The sequence below is a fragment of the Pristis pectinata genome, chromosome 10, assembly GCF_009764475.1.
Source record: "Pristis pectinata isolate sPriPec2 chromosome 10, sPriPec2.1.pri, whole genome shotgun sequence".
Lineage (NCBI taxonomy): Eukaryota > Metazoa > Chordata > Chondrichthyes > Rhinopristiformes > Pristidae > Pristis > Pristis pectinata.
Window position 1 is genome coordinate 98,581,445 of NC_067414.1, and position 21,197 is coordinate 98,602,641.

The following is a 21,197-nucleotide window of genomic DNA, read 5'->3' on the forward strand; positions in this document are numbered from 1 at the left end:
TCTTAGCTATTCTGCTTCCACCATTGTCTCTGGCAGTGCATTCCAGATACTCATCACTCTCTGGGTGAAAAAGGTCCCCCTTAGATCCCCTTTCAATCTCCTACCCATTATTCTCAATGTCCTTTAGTTTTATTCACCCCTGATTAGGGGAAATGATTCCTGCACTCTATCCTATCTATACCCCTCATAATTTTATGTACCTCAATCGCATCCCCTCATAACCTCCTCCACCCCAGGGAAAAGAAACCTACCTTCTCCAGTCTCTCCCCATAACTAAAATGCTCCATCCACGGCAATATCCTGGTGAATTTCCTCTGCGCCCTCTTCAGTGTATTCAAATCTTCCCTATAGTGTGGTGACCAGAACTGCACGCAGTACTCCAGCTGAGGTCTGACAAATATTTTATAAAGTTCAACCATAACCTCTCTCCTCTTGTATTCGATGTCCTGATTAATGAAGGTATGCTTTCTTAACCACATTATCTCCCTGTGCTGCTATCTTCAAGGATCTTTGGACTTGCACACCAAGGTCCCTGTGTTGCTCTATAAGCTGTAGGACTTTACCATTCATGGCATATTTCCTGGCCTCACTGGTAGTCATAAAATGCATCACATTTATCAAGATTAAATTCCATCTGCTATTTCTCAGCTTATTTCACCATCACATTGTTATCTTTCTTTAGCCCTCCATTCACCTGGCACTTCACCTGTGGCCAGCAAAGATGCAACAATCTCGGCCAGAGCCCCAACAATCTCTTCCCTTGCCTCCCACAGCAACCTTGGACAAATTTCATCCAGCCCTGGGGATATATTTTCTTTCTAAGTAGCGCTGCGAAGGTACATAAAGAGAAGGCAGAAAACCTATCTTTTTCTATTAGAACAATATTGCTCTTTTACCCTTTCACCATATACCTTTTATTCTTCAAATGTGTGACAATTGTTATAATCATAGTCCACTATATCTTCTTTTATTCCTAACTTCCCAATTTTAATTTGTAATCTCCAGTATTCACCCTATTCATCATATGAAAAAAGTTGCATGATTTAACTATACATTCTTTTCATAACCTTGAAAGCTAAAATTAGGCCATTTCAAGTCTTTTCATTTCTAAAGGGTACTAGTTCAACTTCTAGTAACCTAGAATAACTAAATTATTTGATACATCTCATTGATTGAAAACCACCCTCTGCTCATTATCCTATTCATCCCCTTACTCTCATATCCAGATTATTACTTCTTGTAGGTAAACAATTACCTTCTATTCAGAGTCCCTATCTGGAAATAAAGTTTAAATGCTGCACTGCAGAACATGAATTGTGCAAAATTATTTAATAAACTATTTACAAAATTGGCATATTATTGCTTTGAATCTATATGATTTAATCTAAACAATTCACAGGGCTTGATAAGGATGAGGAAATGTAGTATGAATCAGTAAAACAAAACCATGATTATCTGTATCATTTTACCTGACCAGGAGCCTCATAGAGGAATGGTATTAGCTGAAATTCTGGTTCACTGAAACTGTAGTATGCTAGTTTAATCACAGTGTGTAACGATGCTTGTTGGACACGCAGTAAGTCACTTAACCATAGTTCCACAGGGCCCTTTGCAATTACTGGGGTATCCAACTGTATGTCAAATAAATAAAAATTACTGAGATTCATCATTGCTAACACTAATCTAACCTGTAACAACAGGAGGTATTTGAAACATGTTCAAAAACAATTGCATGAGAATGAAAGCTAGTTTCAGGAATGGTCACCAAGAAACCACTGGGTTATTGAATAAACTCATATGTTCACTCATGGCCTTCAAGACAGGAAATCAGTCACTTTTACCCAGTCTGGTTTATATGTGACATTAGACCTACCTTTGTGGTTGAATCTTAACTGTCTCTTCAATTCAGGGACAATTATAGCATTGCCAACAATGGCCACATCAATGAACAAATAAATGAAAAAATGTTTCCAATATTCTGGTAACATAAGCTGGTTTCTGTCAGCCAACCAACATTATTTCATTGCATCAGACGATGATCATTCAATTTATAATGTCTGTGTTAGGAACCTGAAATAGCCAGGAATTATTTTAACTCCCTTGCACTTTAACCATCACTGTGCTATCTTTTTCTTTGTAGTAAAGATTCATCTGTACTTTACTTACTTATGAGATATGAGCATGATTGGCAAGCCAGACATACTGCCCATGCCCTACTGTCCAACGAAAGAAGGGAATGAACCATCTTCTTGAAACATGCAATCCAGCTGGTGAATGCATTCCCACAGTGCTCTGTAGGTAGAGTTTGAGATTTTGACTGTGCAGTATATACTTCAATGTTGTAATGTTGTGTAACACAGGGGTACATGTATTTGGAGGCCTTCCTTTACAATTGCTTCCCCTGTCTTGTTCTGGTTTGAATACTCCTGCTAAATCTGCTTCCATCATCCTTTCAAGCAATCCATTTTCAATCACAACAATTCACTGAATTTTTTATTAAAATAGAGTAAATTTGTCATGTATTTTATACCTAAGTTCTGACCATGTCTTGGTTGCTAATCCTCACACAAATAGAACTTATTTCTACCAATCTATTAAAATTAATGCAAGGATAGCAAAATAGTTATTTCACTTAATGATCTGGATTCAAGAGTTCAAATCCCATCATGGTAAAGAAGGAATTTAAATTCAGCAGTTCGAAGGAGTATCAGCTTTGGTGACTGTGCTTTCTCCCTGAGAGCGTAGAAACAACTCATCTCATTCACTCGTGTTCTTGGAAGTAAGCCTTCTTTCTTTCTCTGCTTTGGCCAGGATGTGACTACAGATCCATATCGAAGTATTTGACATTCCTAACTGGCATCTGAAAGGGCCCAGCTAGTCACTCAGTTATCAAGATGAAAGCTCACCACTACTTTCTTTTAGGATATTAAGGATTGGCAATAAACATGAGTCTCTCCAGTGACATCTAGGACAAAGGACTGAAAAAAGACACATATAATCTTCCCTGCTCTAAGCTTCATCCCCAACAACCACCTGTTAGTCTAGCAGGGTGGGAAGAATATAGTAGGCACAGCTGACTGCCACAATACAAATCATTCATGCTAGCTTCCCAGGTATTTGCATTCATTTAAGTAATCTTCTAGTTGTGGTCATACACAAGGGATGCAATCTAGACGATATGGACCAGGGAAAGACCACAATGACACAAAGTCTCTGCTGGCTGCTGCTCTCTACTCAAGTAGAAAGATATCAATTTGCCTCTGAGCGGACAGCCTCCAAAACCTTCCTGATGCAGCAGCAAATTGGAAAGCATAATAAATATCTCCAGCTCTAATCTGGAAGGAATAGGTCAAGTGGAGATTTGTGGCTGCAGCCTTGCCCATCCTTGATAAAGTTGTATCTCTGAGATATGCTCCCTAAATACTGTGGCAGGCAGGTTAGGTCCTTCTTTCCACAATCCTTTTCCCTGTCTCTCTTCTCTAGTTTAGCCTAGCCTTTGGGCTTTCTCCTCCTCCTCTGCCTCCATTTGGTGGGCCACTAGAATGGCCAAAGTCCTTAATTTTTCCATAAAAAGGATCAGTGGAAATTCCAGATCACCCCAGGCACTGTACAGCAAAGTTTTCCCTCTTTGTGTGATTCATTCAAAGCAGTTCTGTTGAATTTGCTGACTTTCAATAACCATCTATAAACCTGCAAATCTTTCAGGTTCCCTTTAAATAGGGCAGATGGGTGGAGGAGGCATTCTTCCTGTAGTTCAGTGCTGTATTTTGTATACGTGATTGACACATGATGTTAGCAGGATGGAGGTGTTCAATTTGTCAGGACTTTTGTGTCATTCGCGTTGCTTGATGATTGACTTCACAAGCAGTCTTTGGATGCCCACAAAGTACCCAATTTGTCATGTAGCACAAGGTATGCTAAACTGTGTGCTGATCTGGGATTAAAATTTAAACCATCTGAAGCACCGTGAACATATTGAGGCCAACAAGTTTTACACAATAATGGCTGTAGTGAAAGGGAGAAGCAGTAAAGGAGGAGAGAAAAAAATAAAGTGATAAAGTAAAACAAAGATATTAAATGACAAAAGGGATAATGGTACAAGATATCAAGTTTGTCTGACACCACTTTTATTCTTTCCCTCATTTCCCTGCCTCTGTAATGGGGAAAAAAATTATGGATTTATATCTTGCAGTGGTTCTAATGAAATATGTCAAACTAAAATATTTACAGGTTTACAGTTTGCCATAAACCTAGATTCTTTTTAATGCCAGGACATATAAGCTTTGGCTTTTGTATCTTAATATCTAACTGTGACAAAGGCATCATTTAGAAAACATATGGATTAAACACTTTTAATTAGATTTTAATTGAATCAAACTATGATGCATACTTACATGAATTTTTTCTCCTTCCCTAGAAACGACAGCCAACATGGTATCATAATCCTTTGGATGGAAAATTACTTCATTTACATTATCAAACACTCCTGCTAAGTGAGCCTGTATGTAAAAAAAAAGAGAAAACATTGAGATAAAATAAAATTAAATCACATTTCAATGACCACATCTTGGATTATACTGAAAACCCTAGTTCAGATCAGAGTCTCACATTCATTTAGCCATACAACCACAGAAGCTTATGGTAACAATGTCACAGTCATATAGCACAGAAACAGGCCTTTCGGCCCAACTCATCCATGCCAACCAAGATGCCCTTCTAAGCTAGTCCCATTTGCCCATATTTGGTCAATATCCCTCTAAACCATTCCTATCCACCTAACTGTTCAAGTGCCTTTTAAATGTTCTTAACTGTCATTCAGTTAAGTTTAAATTTTATGGCAGTTCTTGAGTGGAAAAAGGACCAGTCTGTCACATTTTCTCTTTTAACAATAGCTTTTCATCCTTGGTATCATCCTGGTAAATCAATGCTATTTCAGTTGCGCATTTTGGGGGCTATTAGTCCTAATGCAATTTATGGGACTGAGAGGTCACCCATTTTATACACTGCTTTCCACAATGAATTAGGGCACTTTCTAAAAATTTCAGGATCACTGCAACATTACTTTCTGTATGTTTTGTTTTAGCTGATTAGATCTTACAGAACCTGAATAAGTATCAGATCAGGCTGCACTCAGATTCTCTGCAGGCGCAATGTTTAATTCAGGGACAAGGTGCTTCCTGAATCACTAAGCATACCAGTTTTCACTCATCCTAAGTAGTAACATAGTATTTATCAAAAAAAGAGGTTGTGTGGCTTTTTCAGAAATTAAGAACAGAAAAAACACAAGCAGGACAAGATCATACATACCCTTAAGCCTGGCAGCTATTATGATTACCCAAAGATCCAAATACCAAACCACCTTTAAATATACTACTGACTAACCATTCACAGCCCTTTGGGATGGAGATTTTCAAAAATTCACAACACTCAATTAAGAAATTTCTCACCAGTCTTAAGTGGCAGAGAACACTGAATATGTTTTACACAATGGCAGCGCGGTGGTGCAGCAGTTAGAGTTGCCACCTCTCAACTCCAGGGACCCAGGTTTGAATCTGACTTGCAGTGGTATCTGTGTGGACTTTGCACACTCTGTGACCATGTAGGTTTCCTCCAGGTACTCTGGTTTCCTCCCAAATCCCAACGACATGCTGGTAATTTACAGTGGATAACTGACTGCTATCAATTATTCCGTAGCGCAGGTAAGAAGCAAAATAATCAGTGGAATTGATGGGCATGTGAGAGAGAGCAAGTTGCAGGGCTACAGGGAAATAAGCAGGTGGAAAGGGACCGATCGGAGCCAGCGTGGACCTGTTTGGCCAAATAACTACCTTCTTGTCGTTGTAATTGAGAGATTTAGAGGTCATGTTCAAGACTGTGGCATCTTTTGCAATACTGTTTATGTACAGGGGAGAAAGAAGCTCATATAGCTGCTAAAGTTAGTGAAGGGACTGTCACGAACTAGCAAACAGCAGGAATTTCCCTTCCTCTTAATTTTACACCATCTTGTCTGGAATAAAATGGGTATCCTCCTCCTATTCTCAACCTATATACTTCATTCCTACCCAATGTTTGATAATAACAACCCGTGCTAGGTAGGAGTGGGGGAAAGCCAGACTTAAGGTGCTGTGGGTATCCTCAGCATGAAATATCAGCACAAATTCTTTCCAGATGAAATCTTTATATTAATATGAAGATCACTGCAAGCATGCAAATTATAGATTCTATGCACATTAATTAAAATATTGTAATTCTACCATTAATTGCAATTCATGTAAGAATCACAATATTTTCCCAGATGCCTCTCAAAAATAATTTCTTCTGGATTTTTCATGGAACTTTTAATATTTTGATGCTATTGCTACTTTTAAGGACTGTTCTGCCCTCCACCAATCTAGCATCCAAAATTTCCCACAGAAACTAAAATGCATTCATTGTAATGAACATGACTGCAACATCACTGCCTGGTGAGGGCAGAGGTGCAGGAAATGGCAGAGATGCGGGTGCGAGCTCTCTCGCCCACAGTAGGGGGAAGCCACGGTTAGTAAAGAAGTTGGACATCTCAGATGTCCTGGAGTGAAAAACCTCATCATGGGAGCAGATGCAGCAGAGGTGAAGAAATTGATAGAAAGGAATAGCGTCCTTGCAAGAGACAGGGTGAGACGAGCTGTAATTAAGATAGCGGTGGGTGTCAGTGGGTTTGTAGAAGATGTCAGTGGGTAAAGAATCTCCTGAGATGGAGATGGAGAGATCAAGAAAGGAGAGGTAAACTCTTTTTTTTCCCTCTCCTCCCCTCCTCCCATGGGGCATCTGCCTCCTTACCTTTGACCCATCCCCCGGTGGATCTGGTCTCCCCTCCTGCCCCACATCTGCCTATCCCTATCTCTTATGTGCAACTACCTATCACCACATTGTGCCCACTCTGCCTCTCCTCTTTTGTCCACCTATCACTGCTCTGTTTTTCCCCCCTATATATTGGGCTTCCCATTTTCCTATCTTCAGTCCTGATGAAGGGTCCTGACCCGAAACATTGACTGCCTGCTTTTCTCCACCAACGCTGCCTAGCCTGCTGAGTTCTTCCAGCATCTTGTTGTTTTTTCATCTAGATTCCAGCATCTGCAGTCCTTTGTTTCTCAATTTTGTATGCAGTTAGCTAGCTCATCCTGGATCCCATGTTATCTAACATTCCAGACCAGCCTACTATGCAGGACCATGTCTAAAGCCTTGCTAAAGTCCATGTAGACCATGTCTACTGCCCTGCCCTCATCAATCCTCTTGGTCACCTCTTCAAAAAATTCAGTCAGATTCATGAGACATGATTTCCCACACACAAAGCCATACTGACAATCCCTAACAGTCCTTGACTTTCCAAATGCTGGTATTGAATTGAATTGAATTGAATTGGTTTATTATTGTCACATGTAATGAGGTACAGTGAAAGTCTTGCATACCGTTCATATAGATCAATTCATTACAACATTACATTGAGGTAGTACAAGGTAAAACAATAACAGAATGTAGAATGAAGTGTTACAGTTACAGAGAAAGTGCAATGCAGTTGCCATATCAAGCTGTGATGCATCCAAATAGGATGCTTTCTATGGTGCATCAATAAAAATTGGTCAGGGTCAAAGGGGACATGCCAAATTTCTTTAGATCCTGTCCCTCAGAATCCCTTCCAGTAACTTTCCCATCACTAATGTTAGACTCACTGGCCTGTAGATCCCTAGCTTGTCCTTTCAGCCTTTCTTGAATAAAGGCACAACAATAGCCACCTCCCAGTCATCCGGTACCTCACCCATAGCTAAGTAAGAAACAAATATCTCTGCCAGGACCCCTGCAATTTCTTCCCTTGCTTCCCACAATATCCTCGGATACACAGTCAAAGCTGGGGATCTATCCCCTTTAATGTGCTTTAAGACCATCAGCACCTCCTCTTTTGTAATGTGGATGTGTTCCAAGACATCACTATTTATGCCCCTTAATTCCTTAGATTACATATTAAATGCAAATGAGAAGTATTCATTTAAGATCTCACCCATCCCTTGTGGTTCGACCACACTGACTCTTAAGGGAACCTATTCTCCCTAGTTACCCTTTTGATCTTAATATACTTGTAGAATCTGTTAGGATTCTCCTTTACCTTGTCTGCCAGAGCTATCTCATGTCCTCTTTTTGCCCCTCTGATTTCCCTCTTAACTGAACTCCTAAATCACTATACTCCTCAGGGGATTTGCTTGATCCCAGCTGCCTATACCAGTTATACACCTCCTTCTTTCTCCTAACTCGGGTAAGATTTTGCTGTTATTGAAGAATTCTGAATGGTTAGTGTCCTATATGACAATACAATTTTAATTTGTTCTCAAGGTGAACAACATTTCCAAGGCAGATATAAAACCAGAAAATGTGGTAAACATTCAGCAGTCAAGCAGCATCTGTGGAAATAAACTGATCAAAGGATTCTAACTGTTTCTCTTTCAACAGATGCTGGCTGACAGAGTGCTTTCAGCATCTTCTGCTTTTATTGCACATGTCCAACATTTGCAGTTTTTTTTTTAATTTTCTTTTCCCAAACAGCATTTGTTGCTCATTCTCTTTGCTCTAAACTCATTCACATACTGTGAAGGGTCTCCATCTCTACAGATGCTGCTTGACCGTCTGAGTTTTTCCAGAGATCGTTTTTGCTCCAGATTCCAGTCTCTTGTGTCTCTATATACTCTGTGATTTGAGTAACGTGCAGACTAAACCATTTAGAAATGGCTGATGACGAGTTGCATTGTTATGACAAAGCAGTGTCATTTTGGCTGGTGTTAATGTATAAATAACCAAACTTTTGCTTTCAGCTTTTACGAACTTCCTGAAGTGGATTTAAAGTCACAGTGGTGCAGTTCTAGCCTCACAGCTCTCGCAACCTGAGCTCAATCTGATCTCAGGTGCTCTGTGTGGATTTTGCACATTCTCCCTGTGACGGATGGGATTACCCCAGTGCTCTGGTTTCCATCCATATTCCAAAGACACGTGAGTTTGAAGGTTAATTGGCTGCTGCAATTGCTCCCAATATAGAGGTGAGTGGTAGAATATGGGGGTTGTTAATGGGGGATTGGTGCTCAGCACTTACTTGGTGCGCTGAAGAGCCTGCTTCCGTGCTCTATGACTCTATAACACCACTTTACGAGTTCAAGCCCATAGCTAGTCAGGAGTCTACTTCATATATAATAATGAAACACTTATTTTTGTTTAATATTTTGAATTTAGAGATGCAGCAATGCAAGGTTAGATACTGCAGTCAATATTTACTTGCTCACTAGCTTGTAAAGTTCTATGCCTAGACTTTCCTTTGGCAATGACAAACAATTTGCCAAGATGGCAACAATAATTATTGTATCAATCGTTTCCTGTTCTTTTATAACACAAAGGATAACTATCTACTCAAACAAACCTGGATGGTGTGTGAATCACTGGCTTGTCCTAGGATTTCCAGTAAAGCTGGATCAGAGACAAAAAAGAATCTAGGAAATAGCAACCTCTTCTTTTCTAAATATCTGCCAAAATATTAATGAAGATGAAACATGAAAGCAAATTTTGGAGAACATCTTTTAATTCCAATTTCCTATACCTTTTTTGTTTTATAATTAACAAATCCAAAGAACTTCTACAGGCAAATAAAAAGTAAGCAGGAATTATAAATTGGGCCATTACTAATTGGTGGGGTCAATTAAAGACAAAAATTGAGATCTTTGCAGGGGGCACTGGGTGTGGCAAACGTTCTAAATGAGCACTTTGCATCTGTCTTCATTAAGGAAGAAGAGGTTGTCAAAGTCACAATGAAAGAGGTTATAGATTACAGAACAGAGGTGAGATTTTGGAAAGTCTAAAAATTGTTGAAAAGGAGATACCAGGAAGGGTGGTTGTTATTTCTCTAATTTAAGTCACCAAGTCTAGATGGAATGTATCCTACATTGCTGAGGAAAAACCCATCTCCCAATCTTCTTTTTCTTTAGTGTTCAGGCTTCACGTGTCACTGGTCAAGACCAGCAATGATTGCACATCTCTAATTGCACAAGCTCTGTGGCTTGCTAGGCCATTTCACAGGGAAGTTAAGAGCAACCATATTGCTGTAGATAGGGTGTCACACACAAGCCTGAGTCATGCAGAAAAAGGCCCTTCGCCCACCATGGCCATGCAGATCGTCAAGTATTTATCTATACCTATCCCTTTTCCCAGCACTTGGGCCAAAGCTTTATATGCTTTGGCAATTCAAGTGCTCATTTAAATAGTTCTTAAATGTCGTGAGAGTACGTGCCTCCACCACACGCATAGGCATTCTAGAATTCCAACCACTCCCTGGGTCAAAAAGTTCCTCTCCTCTGATTCCCTCTAAACCTCTTGCCCCTTACCCTAATTCTATGCCTTCTAGTTTTAGACACCTCTGATTTGCTAAGAGAAGGCAATGTCTGTTTGGCATGTAATGGACTAAATAGCTCCCTTTAATGTCATAAGTTTTCAAGATCCTATGATTCCAACTAACCTGGCTATTTTTTTTGAGAGACCATGAGTCTAAATTAGACGATTTGCCATTGACATTTTAAATTTGCATTTTCAAAATTCCACTGAAAAATAAAAGCTCCATGTGGTTAATTAAGGACTAATAAGAACTATGAGGAGAGGCTGACAAAGTTGCCAAGAAAAGTAAAACCCCAGAGGACTGGGAGAATTTTAGAGAGCTATGCTGGATGAACTGAATGGTTTGCTATGGGCAACTAGACTGGTAGGTCTGGAGTTACATGTAAGGTGGACTGAATGACATCTTCGCAAGCCATTAGTTCAGGAGAATTAAGGACAGGCAATAAAAGCTGGGCTTGCATGAAGCACTCATATCCCATGAATAAATAAATAGTAAAGAAAATTTTTACCCTGTTAGTGATTTCTGACAGACTTCCAGTTGCTCTTGTAAGTGAGGCAGAAGCTGCCCCATAATGTCATCTCCTACACAGCACTGGACCACAGCTGGAATCTCATGGGCTCGCTGCATAATTTTGATCCATGATTTATCAACATTTTGAAAACGTTTTGCTTCCTTGAAAAACAAGAGTACTCACATGTCATCAAAGGCTAAGTTTTAAATTAAAGAATCACTTACATCAAAACAATTCTCTGAACAACTTCAGACCAATTCATTTTTTTAAACACATTAAGACAACACATCATCCCTCTTGACCATTCATGAATATTCTATTATATCACGTTATAATTGAATGTTAGTCCCATGTAAGTGTAGCCTTTCCTTTACACCTCTACTAATCATGAGTAACAAAATGCATTGCTTTATGTTTTATTACAGCAAAGAGAAAAATGAGCACAGTCCAATCTATCTGTGCTTAACATCAAACATCACGGCTGGCTGAATCTCAAAAGCTATTTTTATACGAGATGGAAGGAGGATGGTCTGGCTCATTCAAAGTGCTGTTGCAGATGGCTGACCTGATGCCAAGTGTCAGATTTTGAAATCCTGAGAGGCAGGAGTGTGCATCAGGGCCACCAAGGTCTGGAAATTATTATGCTGTTTAATGTAATTCCCAGATAAGGGAAGTGACTGTCAAACTACCTGAACAGCAAGATCACGTCACATCAGTAAATGTGAAGCTTGTTGATGATAATATTCAGAACTTCTGGGCTGATGATGCAAATTACCTGTGGCAATTGTTTGGCAATATCTCCTCCAACAAAGACAGCCTCTAGATAAATCCACAGATTTTGAACTAAAAGCCACTGTTCAATTATAGTTGTACATGCCGTCAGATTCTGCACCCATGTCTGAATATCTTTCTTATAGTAAGCATTATACCTGTAGGATAAAAAACAATCCCATGCATAATAAAATACATGTTCATGAAAGGCTTCTTAAAAAAGTATTGTTACAGTATTAAATAATTTAAAGTATTAAAAAGTTTTGCTGCAGCTGTATAAAGCTTTAGTGAGGCCACATTTAGAGTATTGTGTGTAGTTCTGCTCGCTGCATCACAGGAAGGATGAGTAGGCTTTGCAGAGAGAGTGCATAAGAGGTTCACCATGATGTTGCCTGGATTAAAGAGTACTAGCTATAAAGAGAGGTTGGACAAATTTGGATTGTTCTTTGTGGAGTGTCAAAGGCTAAGGGGAGACCTGATATGTATATAAAATTTTGTGAGTCATAGATGGAGTAGATACTCAAGAGTTTTTTTTCCCCCAGGGTGGAAATGTCAAATGCTAGAGGGCATAGCTTTAAGCTGAGAGGGGAAAAGTTCAAAGGAGATTTGAAATGCAAGTTTTGTACACAGAGGGTGGGAGGTGCCTAGAACGTGCTGCTAGGAGAAAGTAGTGGAAGCAGATATGATAGCAATGTTTAAGAGGCATTTAGACAAGCTCATGAACAGGCAGCGAATGAAGGAATATAAACCATGTGAAGGCAGATGGGGTAGTTTAAATTGGCATCATGGGCCAAAGGGCCTGTTCCTGTGCTGTACTGTTCCATGTTCTAAATACCTCTAAGAACAGTTACTGATGGGTTGAGCTGGTGAGCACAGTCTTAACATGGCAAGTTCCATGTCCCAATCCCAGCTTGAAACCATCATGCAATGGGAAAAATACCACTGGCCTTACTTGTCCAGTTGTACAGAAATGTGGCTTGAAGATTCAGGATCAGTCAGGACTCCCTGATATGAAAGCATCACGAAGTAGAATCAATAGACAATAGGAGCAGAAGTAGACCATTCGGCCCTTCGAGTCTGCACTGCCATTTTGAGATCATGGCTGATCCTCAACAATCAATATCCTGTTCCTGCCTTGTCCCCATATCCCTTGATTCCTCTATCTATAAGAAACCTATCTAGCTCCTTCTTGAAAGTGCCCAGAGAATTGGCCTCCACTGCCCTCTGAGGCAGTGCATTCCACAAATTCACAACCCTCTGGGAGAAGTTTTTCCTCACCTCTGTCCTAAATGGCCTAGCCCTTATTCTTAAATCATGCCCCCTGGTCCTGGACTTCCCCAACATCTGGAACATATTTCCTGTCTCTATCTTGTCCAATCCCTTAATAATCCTGTATGTTTCAATCAGATCCCCTCTCAATCTTCTCAATTCCAGCGTGTACAATCTCAGTCTCTCCAACCTCTCAGCATAAGACAGTCCCGACATCCCCGGAATTAACCTTGTAAACCTACGCTGCATGCCCTCTATAGCCAGGATATCCTTCCATAACCCTGGAGACCAAAACGTACACAATACTCCAGGAGTGGTCTCACCAGGGCCCTGTACAAATGCAAAATAATCTCTTTGCTTTTGTACTCAATTCCCCTTGTAATACAGGCCAACATTCCATTCGCCTTCATCACTGCCTGCTGCACTTGCTCATTCACTTTCAGTGACTGATGAACAAGGACTCCTAGATCCCTTTGTAGTTCCCCCTTACCTAACTCCACACCATTCAGATAATAATCCGCCTTCCTGTTCCTGCTCCCAAAGTGGATAACCTCACACTTATCCACATTAAACTTCATCTGCCAAGTATATGCCCACTTACCCAACCTATCCAAATCACCTTGAATTCTCCTAACTTCCTCTACACATGTCGCACCGCCACCCAACTTTGTATCATCAGCAAACTTGCTAATGTTATTCACAATGCCTTCATCTAAATCATCAACATAGATCGTAAACAGCTGCGGTCCCAGCACCGAGCCCTGTGGCACCCCACTAGTCACGGCCTGCCATTCTGAGAAACATCCATTCACCCCTACCCTTTGTTTCCTATCCACCAACCAGTTTTCTATCCATGTTAATACCCGCCCCCCAATTCCATGAGCCCTAATTTTACCCACCAATCTCTTGTGCGGCACTTTATCAAATGCCTTCTGAAAGTCGAGGTATACAACATCCACTGAATCTCCCTCGTCTATTTTCCTGGTTACATCCTCAAAAAACTCCAGTAGATTAGTCAAGCATGATTTGCCCTTGGTAAATCCATGTTGACTCGACCCAATCCTATCATTGCTATCCAAATATGCCGTTATTTCATCCTTAATAATGGACTCTAGCATCTTCCCCACCACAGATGTTAGGCTAACTGGACGATAGTTCCCCGTTTTCTCCCTCCCTCCTTTCTTAAAAAGTGGGATAACATTAGCCATTCTCCACTCCAATTTGAGTGGAGCTAAGAAGCAGCAGAAAAAATCATGGGAGTTTATATAGGTCTTCAAACGGTAGTAGCAATTGCGAGCACATGGAAGCTTCATGAAAGCAGCAGATAAATGCAACCCCATTGCCTCTCCACACCCTTTAGCTATCCTCTGATTCTTTGCTACCCGCCTATACTAGGGGTAATTTACAACTGCTAATTAACCTAACAGCTGAAGTACTCAAGGGAAACCCACGTAGAAACAGGGAACCACAAGAGACTGCAGATGCTGGAAACTGGAGCAACACACAATCTGCTGGAGGATCTCAGCGGGTTGAGCAGCATCTGACGGGGGAAAGGAATTGTTGACATTTCTGGTCCTGATGCACAGTGTGGTCCCAACACATTGACAGTTCCTTTTCCCCCCACAGATGCTGCTCGACCCATTGAGTTCCTCCAGTGGATTGTGTGTTAGTCACAGGGAGAATGTGCAAGATCCATACAGACAGCAACCAAGATCATCATCAAACTCAGGTTGCTGGAACTGTGAGGTAGCATGAACTGCTATACCACTGAGGTGCTCCACCTACAGTGGTGAATCAATCACACATTGGCCTCATTAGCCACAATGAACCCACAGAATTGGAGAAGAAGTAAGTCACCCTCGACCCCAAAGTACTGCCTGAGAAAATTAAGTTATATATTGGCCTGGTACACCACTCAATTCAAAAGCAACTAGGAAAGGACAATAAATTCTGAATTTCTCAGTAACACCCACATCCAGTGAACAGATACCGGCAAATTTTGTCTGATTAATCTGTTAATATATTGGATGCTATATAAATGTAAATTATTGATACTGTAATCTGTTGCTTTTACCTGTTGCTGAGTAAAGAGTTCAAGATCATTAAACTATCCTCCATCATTGTTATGATTTCTGCTGTCTCAATTCCTTTGAGCAGCAGCTCACCTCGGCTCTTAAACGAAGAGAAACTTAGGACCTGACTGATCCAGGTCTGCATCACTTGAGTCAACTTTGCCTCAATGTCCTTCTCTTTCACAGAAGATATGCAAATATCCTGAAGGACATTACGAAATAGAAGTTAGATCAGCCATCATCACTCAGTGGTAGAACTGGTTAAATAGAAAATCTAATCATAAAATTAAATTCTTGATCAACTGATTGATCCCTAAAGTGTCTGTGATGCAATTTTGGAAAGGTGCAGATAAGTTATGTTTGGGAAACCTGGAAATTTGTGTTTGCTCACTATCTGGGTAAATATTTGGTCCTTAATCAACATTTCAAGAACAAATACCGAATGATTATGACACTGCTATATGAAGGAGCTTGTAATATGTAATTTGACTACCACATTTCTTAGTATCTCATATTTCTGTACAATAAAGTAAGAGGATTTACAGCCCATTAAGTTTATGCCAGTTCTCAGAGCAATCCTGCCTATCCCATTCCCCCCCTTATCTCTGCAGAACCTATTCTCCAAGTTAAAGTTCAAGTTTATTGTCAAAGGCATACAAACACGGTTTAAATACCATGAAAATTAGCTTTTTGCAGCAGCAGCACAGTACATTACAAACACGACAAACATAAGTTAACATAAACTTAAATTAACATAAATTATACATAATTTAGAGAACAAAACAAACATAACTGCACTAGTGCTGGTTGAGGGAAAGAAAACGAAATACAGTCCGAGGTAGTGTTGGGGTTTTTCAGATTGGTTCAAGAATCTGACGGCAGTGGGGAAGAAGCTGTTGTTGAACCTTGAGGTGTGGATCTTCAGGCTCCTGTATCTCCTGCTTGATGGCAGCATCAAGAAGAGGGCATGGCCCGGATGGTGGGAGTCCCCAATGATGGATGTTGCCTTCCTGAGACATCGCTTCTTGTAGATGTACTCGATGGTGGGGAGAGCTGTACCCATGATGGAACTGGTTGAGTACACTAGATCTGTAACCTCTTGTGTTCCTGTGCATTGGAATTTCCATAGCAGGCCATAATGCAACCAGTTTGTCAGAGTTTTTGATGACATGCCAAACCTCCTTAAACTTCTAAGGAAGTACAGACACTGGCACACCTTCTTCATGGTTGCATCTATGTGCTGGGCCCAGGATAGGTCCTCCAAGATAGTGACACACAAGTACTTGAAGCTGCTCATCCTTTCCACCACACTGTTCAATGAGGACAGATGCAAGTTTGTCTGACTTCCCCTTCCTGAAGTCCACAATCAGTTCTTTGGTTTTACTGACATTGAGTGCAAGGTTGTTGTTACACACCATGAAAGCAGCTGACCTGTCTCACTCTTGTACATTGCATCGTCACCACCTGTGATTCTGCCAACAACAGTGGTGTCATCGGCGAATTTCTAGATGGCATTGGAACTATGCTTAGCCACACAGTCGGCGGGGTTGTAGAGCAGGGGCCTAAGCACACAGCCCTGAGATGCGCCTGTGTTGATGGTGTGTGAGAAGGAAATGAGGTTACTGATCCACACTGACTGTGGTCTCCCTGTGAAGAAGTCAAGGATCCAATTGCAGAGGGAGGTATAGAGTGACTACAGGTCTTGGAGCTTGACAATAAGTTTTAAGGGGATGATGCTGTTGAATGCTGAGCTGTAGTCAATGAACAAAAGCCTGATGTACATGTTCCAGTTGTCCATATGGTCCAGAGCACAGTGGAGAGCCAGGGAGATAGTGTCTGCTGTAGACTTATTGTGATGATAGGTAAATTCGAGCGGGTCCTAGATCTTACTGAGGCAGGAGTTGATTCAAGTCATAACCAATCCCTCGAAGCACTCCATTACAGCGGTGAAAGTGCTACCGGCTTATGGTCATTGAGACAGGTCACCCTGCTCTTCTTGGATACTGGTACAATTGATGCCAGCTTGAAGCAGGTGAGAGAGGTTGAAGATGTCCTTAAATGCTCCCTATCGTATCCATCAACTGCAGCCCTAATTCTCCTGCCAGTCTCTGTCCCAATCTAACTTATCTGTCTGTAGCCTCCTGCAGTGTTATAATGAGGCCAGGCATTAACCTGAGGCACCTCATCACCCATCTATGCACATTGCAGCCTTTGGACTCAATATCAAATTCTACAGCTTCAGGTAAGTCACTTTCTCCATTAGTATCAAAACTGGCTATTTCTGCTCTAGGTCATCTAACTGATATTGGCTCAGTTTTTCGCTCCATCAGCACAGCCTAGCCTGCTGGGCAGTTTCATCGCTCTACATTTTGCACCTTTTACATTCTTTTGCTTGTGTTCTTATGGCAGAATCTCTTGGGGTGGGTTGGGAGGGTGATTGATGTGGATGCAAGAATAGATTAGGGTAGGATTAGTGTGATGGTCAGCATGGATTAGGTGAGCTGAAAATCCTGTTTCAGTGCTGCAACACTCGATGACTCTATGCATGGCTTGACTGAAACAGAGATCCTAAGGATGTAGAAAGGCTGTTTCCTCTTGTGGGAGAATCCAAAACTAGGGGTCACTGTTAAAAATAAACTGTCGCCGTTCAAGATTGAGATGGCGATTTTTTCTTCTCTGTGGATCTTTAGAACTCTCTTCTTCAAAGGGCAGTGGAAGCAGAGTCTGAATATTTTAAGGAAGAGGTAGACAGATACTTGAAAAGCAAGCAAAAGTTATTGTAGGTTAAAGAGAATGTGGAATTGTAATTACAATCAGATTAGCCCTGAACTTATTAAAGAGCAGGCTTCAGAAACCAAGTGGCCTACTCCTGCTCCTAAATTTTATGTATGTCTGTATGTTAAAATTACTTTAATTTTCAACCTAAAGTAAAGATAAAGGATTTTGTTCTGTTGTTATTCATTAAGATCTTGGTCAGATTCTTGCATTATTAATGATAGTTCAATTCTGGCCTATTGTAAATGTAGAAAGAGTAGAAAGGAGCAAGAAAGCAAGGAGTGGTGGCAGAGAGCAAAGAAGTTTGGTGGGAGAGCAAGTTTTGGGATTATGGGATAAAGAGATAATGATGGGAGAAAGTGGGGTGGGCGAGAGTAAGGTGATGCAAAGAGAGCGAGAGTAAGGAGGATGGGAGAAAGTAGAGAGTACTGGGAGGAAGTGAGAATCAAGTGGAGAAAGAGTGGTAGAGGGAGAAAGAGAAAGAGGAGGTGGAGATTTAGTGAGGTGGGGTGGAGAGGAGAGTGAATGAGATAATTAAAGATGATGAAGGTGAGAAATAGACCTGGAACTAGGAGCGCTAGAACATTTTTTTCTGCTCTGCCTTTCGCTCTTCCCCACCTTCTCCCTTTTCCCCTTGCTGCAGGAGGCAGGAGCAGAGAGCCAATGGCAGCAATGGTAGAAATTTGGTATTTCTCACATTATTGCTGTAAAGTTATAGTATTTAAATATAATACAAGATACGGCAAATGATTTGCTATGGATTTCAGTTATAATGGGACGAAGTAATGTAGTTTTGCTTATTATTTGTCACGTCTTGTTATACTTCAAAATTTTCTTTTTGATTCCAAACCAGATTTCTTAAAAGTTGCAAGTAACCTTTAAGGAATTGAAAGCTCTTCTATACTAGTTGGGCTTAAACAAGTTTGACACATGTGAAGACAGACTGGGAAGAAGCCTTGACCTAATTATCACACAGTTAAGTTGATGGCTGAGTATCCAACAAGAGGAAAGGATGACAGCAGTGGAGAGGTAATGTGAAGCAATTCAGAGATGGAGGTGCGAACCGTTTGGCAAATATGTGAAAACTTTTCCCTCATCTACAGATAATTCACCATGAAGTCCATGCAAATGAGTGGCCCAGGACGGAAGAGAATTCAGTAGTCAAGAAAGCATGAGAATTCATTGGAGACAATTAACCAAGTGGGTTTAAAAACAGCAATGAAAATTTCAAGGAAATCCTCAACTGTTTTTAGATATGAAGGAAAAGTAGGAAGGGGGAGTAGTTCAGTGGGAGCAATTGGATTTAAGCTTAGTTAAGAAAGTGCTGGAAAACTCATTAGTAAACGTGAACATACCTCAATATCATCTTTAAACTGAAGCAGTGGAGCATCCATGACATGTTTCAGTGAGAATGATTCTGATGCCACATTAAATTGATGCTTTGTTACTGCAGATATCCGTTCCCAATGTCTAGGTTGTATTGATTTGCTGGACATCATTTCCAGGAGAGGACATGACTCACTGAAATCATCAATTTTCTTCTTCAGATCCAGAAATGCCTGCCATTCCTTCAAGCCTTTGGGTAGCCTACGGCACCTAGAAATAATTCACATAAAGAAATGGATCAGCTAACTGCAATGAATCCATATCAGTAAACTAACACATTAGCAACACAAACAAAAACAGAAAGAGCTAGAAACACTCAGCAAGTCAGGCAGCATCTGGGGAGAGAGAAGCAGAGTTAATTGTTCAGGTCAAAGACCTTTCATCAGAATTGACCTTTCAGTCCATGTGATTTTACCTGCTGAGCATTTTCTGACTTTATTTCAGATTTTCAAAATCTGAATTTTCTAGCATTTTGAAAGTATTGCCCTACAGTTTTCTGTGATTTCTTCCAGCACCACAACTCTCCTATTTGCACCCCTCTTCATTTCTGATACATTGGTCAATCTACCAACCACCGATTTAAACATATTCTTCATTAATCTGTTTTTTTTAATTCTCTCCACTTTCTCACCACCCCCACCCCCAATTCTGCTACCTACCTACACACTAGGAGCAATTTATAGTGGTCAATTAACCTACCAACCTGCATATCTTTGGGATGTGGGAGGAAATCGGTGTGCCCAGAGGAAACAGGCAGTCACAGGTAGAACTGCATCAGAGGACAGGATTAAACCAGGGTCTCTGGCACTGTAAGGCAGCAGCTCTATTAACTGCGCCCCTGAGCCACCCTTATATACACTTAATTTTTCCCTTCATTGGTAATTGTGCACTCAGCATGTCAGGGAGTATATGGGGAAAGAGGAAAAGAGCTAATGTTTCAGGTCAATGACCTTTCATCAGAATTGACCTTTCAGTCAGGGCAATTTTACATGCTGAGCATCTCCTTCATTTTCTGATTTTCTGGAGCCACAGCTCCAGAATTCACACCCTACATACTCTGCCTCTTTAACTTGTTTTCTTTTTGGTGCTTCTTAATACCTACCTCCCTGACCAGATTTCAGGTTACCTGCTTCAGAGGGCTGGATTTTCCAAAGGGCTGGTTAAAAAGCTGGTCATTGACTTCAGGAAGGGGGGGGTGGGGGGTGGGGGGGGGCAGTGGGGCAGGGCAGGGGGAGAGGCAGAGCACATGCTCCTGTTTACATCAACGGTGCTGAGGTTGAGAGAGTTGAGAGCTTCAGGTTTCTAGGAGTGAACATCACCAACCACGTATATGCCAAGGCCAAGAGGCTAAAGAAATTTGGCATGTCCCCTTTGACCCTCACCAATTTTTATCGCTGCACCATACAAAGCATTCTATTCAGATACATCACAGTTTGGTATGGCAACTGCTCTGACCATGACCGCAAGAAACACAATTCAGCATATCATGGAAACCAGCCTCCCCTCCATGGACTCTGTCTACACTTCTCTGTGCCTCGGTAAAGCAACCAGTATAATCAAAGACCCCTCCAACCCCGGACATTCTCTCTTCTCTCCCATCAGATAGAAAATACAAAAGCCTGAAAGCATGTACCACCTGGCTCAAGAACAGCTTCTATAACGCTGTTATAAGACTATTGAACGGTTCCCTAGTATGTTAAGATGGACTCTTGACTTCACAATCTACCTCATTAAGTCCTTGCACCTTATTGTCTACCTGCACTGCACTTTCTCTGTAACTGTAACACCTTATTCTGCACTCTGTTAGTGTTTTCCCTTGTACTGCCTTAATGCACTGTTGTAATGAATTGATCTGTATAGACAGTATGCAAAACAAGTTTTTTATTGTACCTCAGTACATGTGAGAATAATAAACCAATTTACCAATTGGTTTATTATTGGCGCATGTACCAAAGGGAAAAGTAATAATAGAATGTAAAATATAGTGTTACAGTTACAGAAAAAGTGAGGT

The 21,197-nt window shown here is 40.9% G+C and overlaps 1 protein-coding gene across 1 annotated transcript in view; it reads right to left on the reverse strand.

The window, feature by feature from the left end:
* The window catches only part of LOC127575527 (dynein axonemal heavy chain 8-like), a 282,606-nt gene that overhangs the window by 147,358 nt on the left and 114,051 nt on the right, over window positions 1–21,197 (reverse strand). Inside the window, exons 32-38 of the mRNA XM_052025460.1 lie at window positions 19,156–19,396; window positions 15,028–15,227; window positions 11,689–11,842; window positions 10,911–11,074; window positions 9,437–9,539; window positions 4,395–4,499; window positions 1,470–1,631 (exon numbers count right to left, since the gene is read on the reverse strand). Coding sequence (XP_051881420.1) covers window positions 1,470–1,631; window positions 4,395–4,499; window positions 9,437–9,539; window positions 10,911–11,074; window positions 11,689–11,842; window positions 15,028–15,227; window positions 19,156–19,396 — 1,129 coding nt within the window. The remainder of the gene's footprint in view (window positions 1–1,469; window positions 1,632–4,394; window positions 4,500–9,436; window positions 9,540–10,910; window positions 11,075–11,688; window positions 11,843–15,027; window positions 15,228–19,155; window positions 19,397–21,197) is intronic.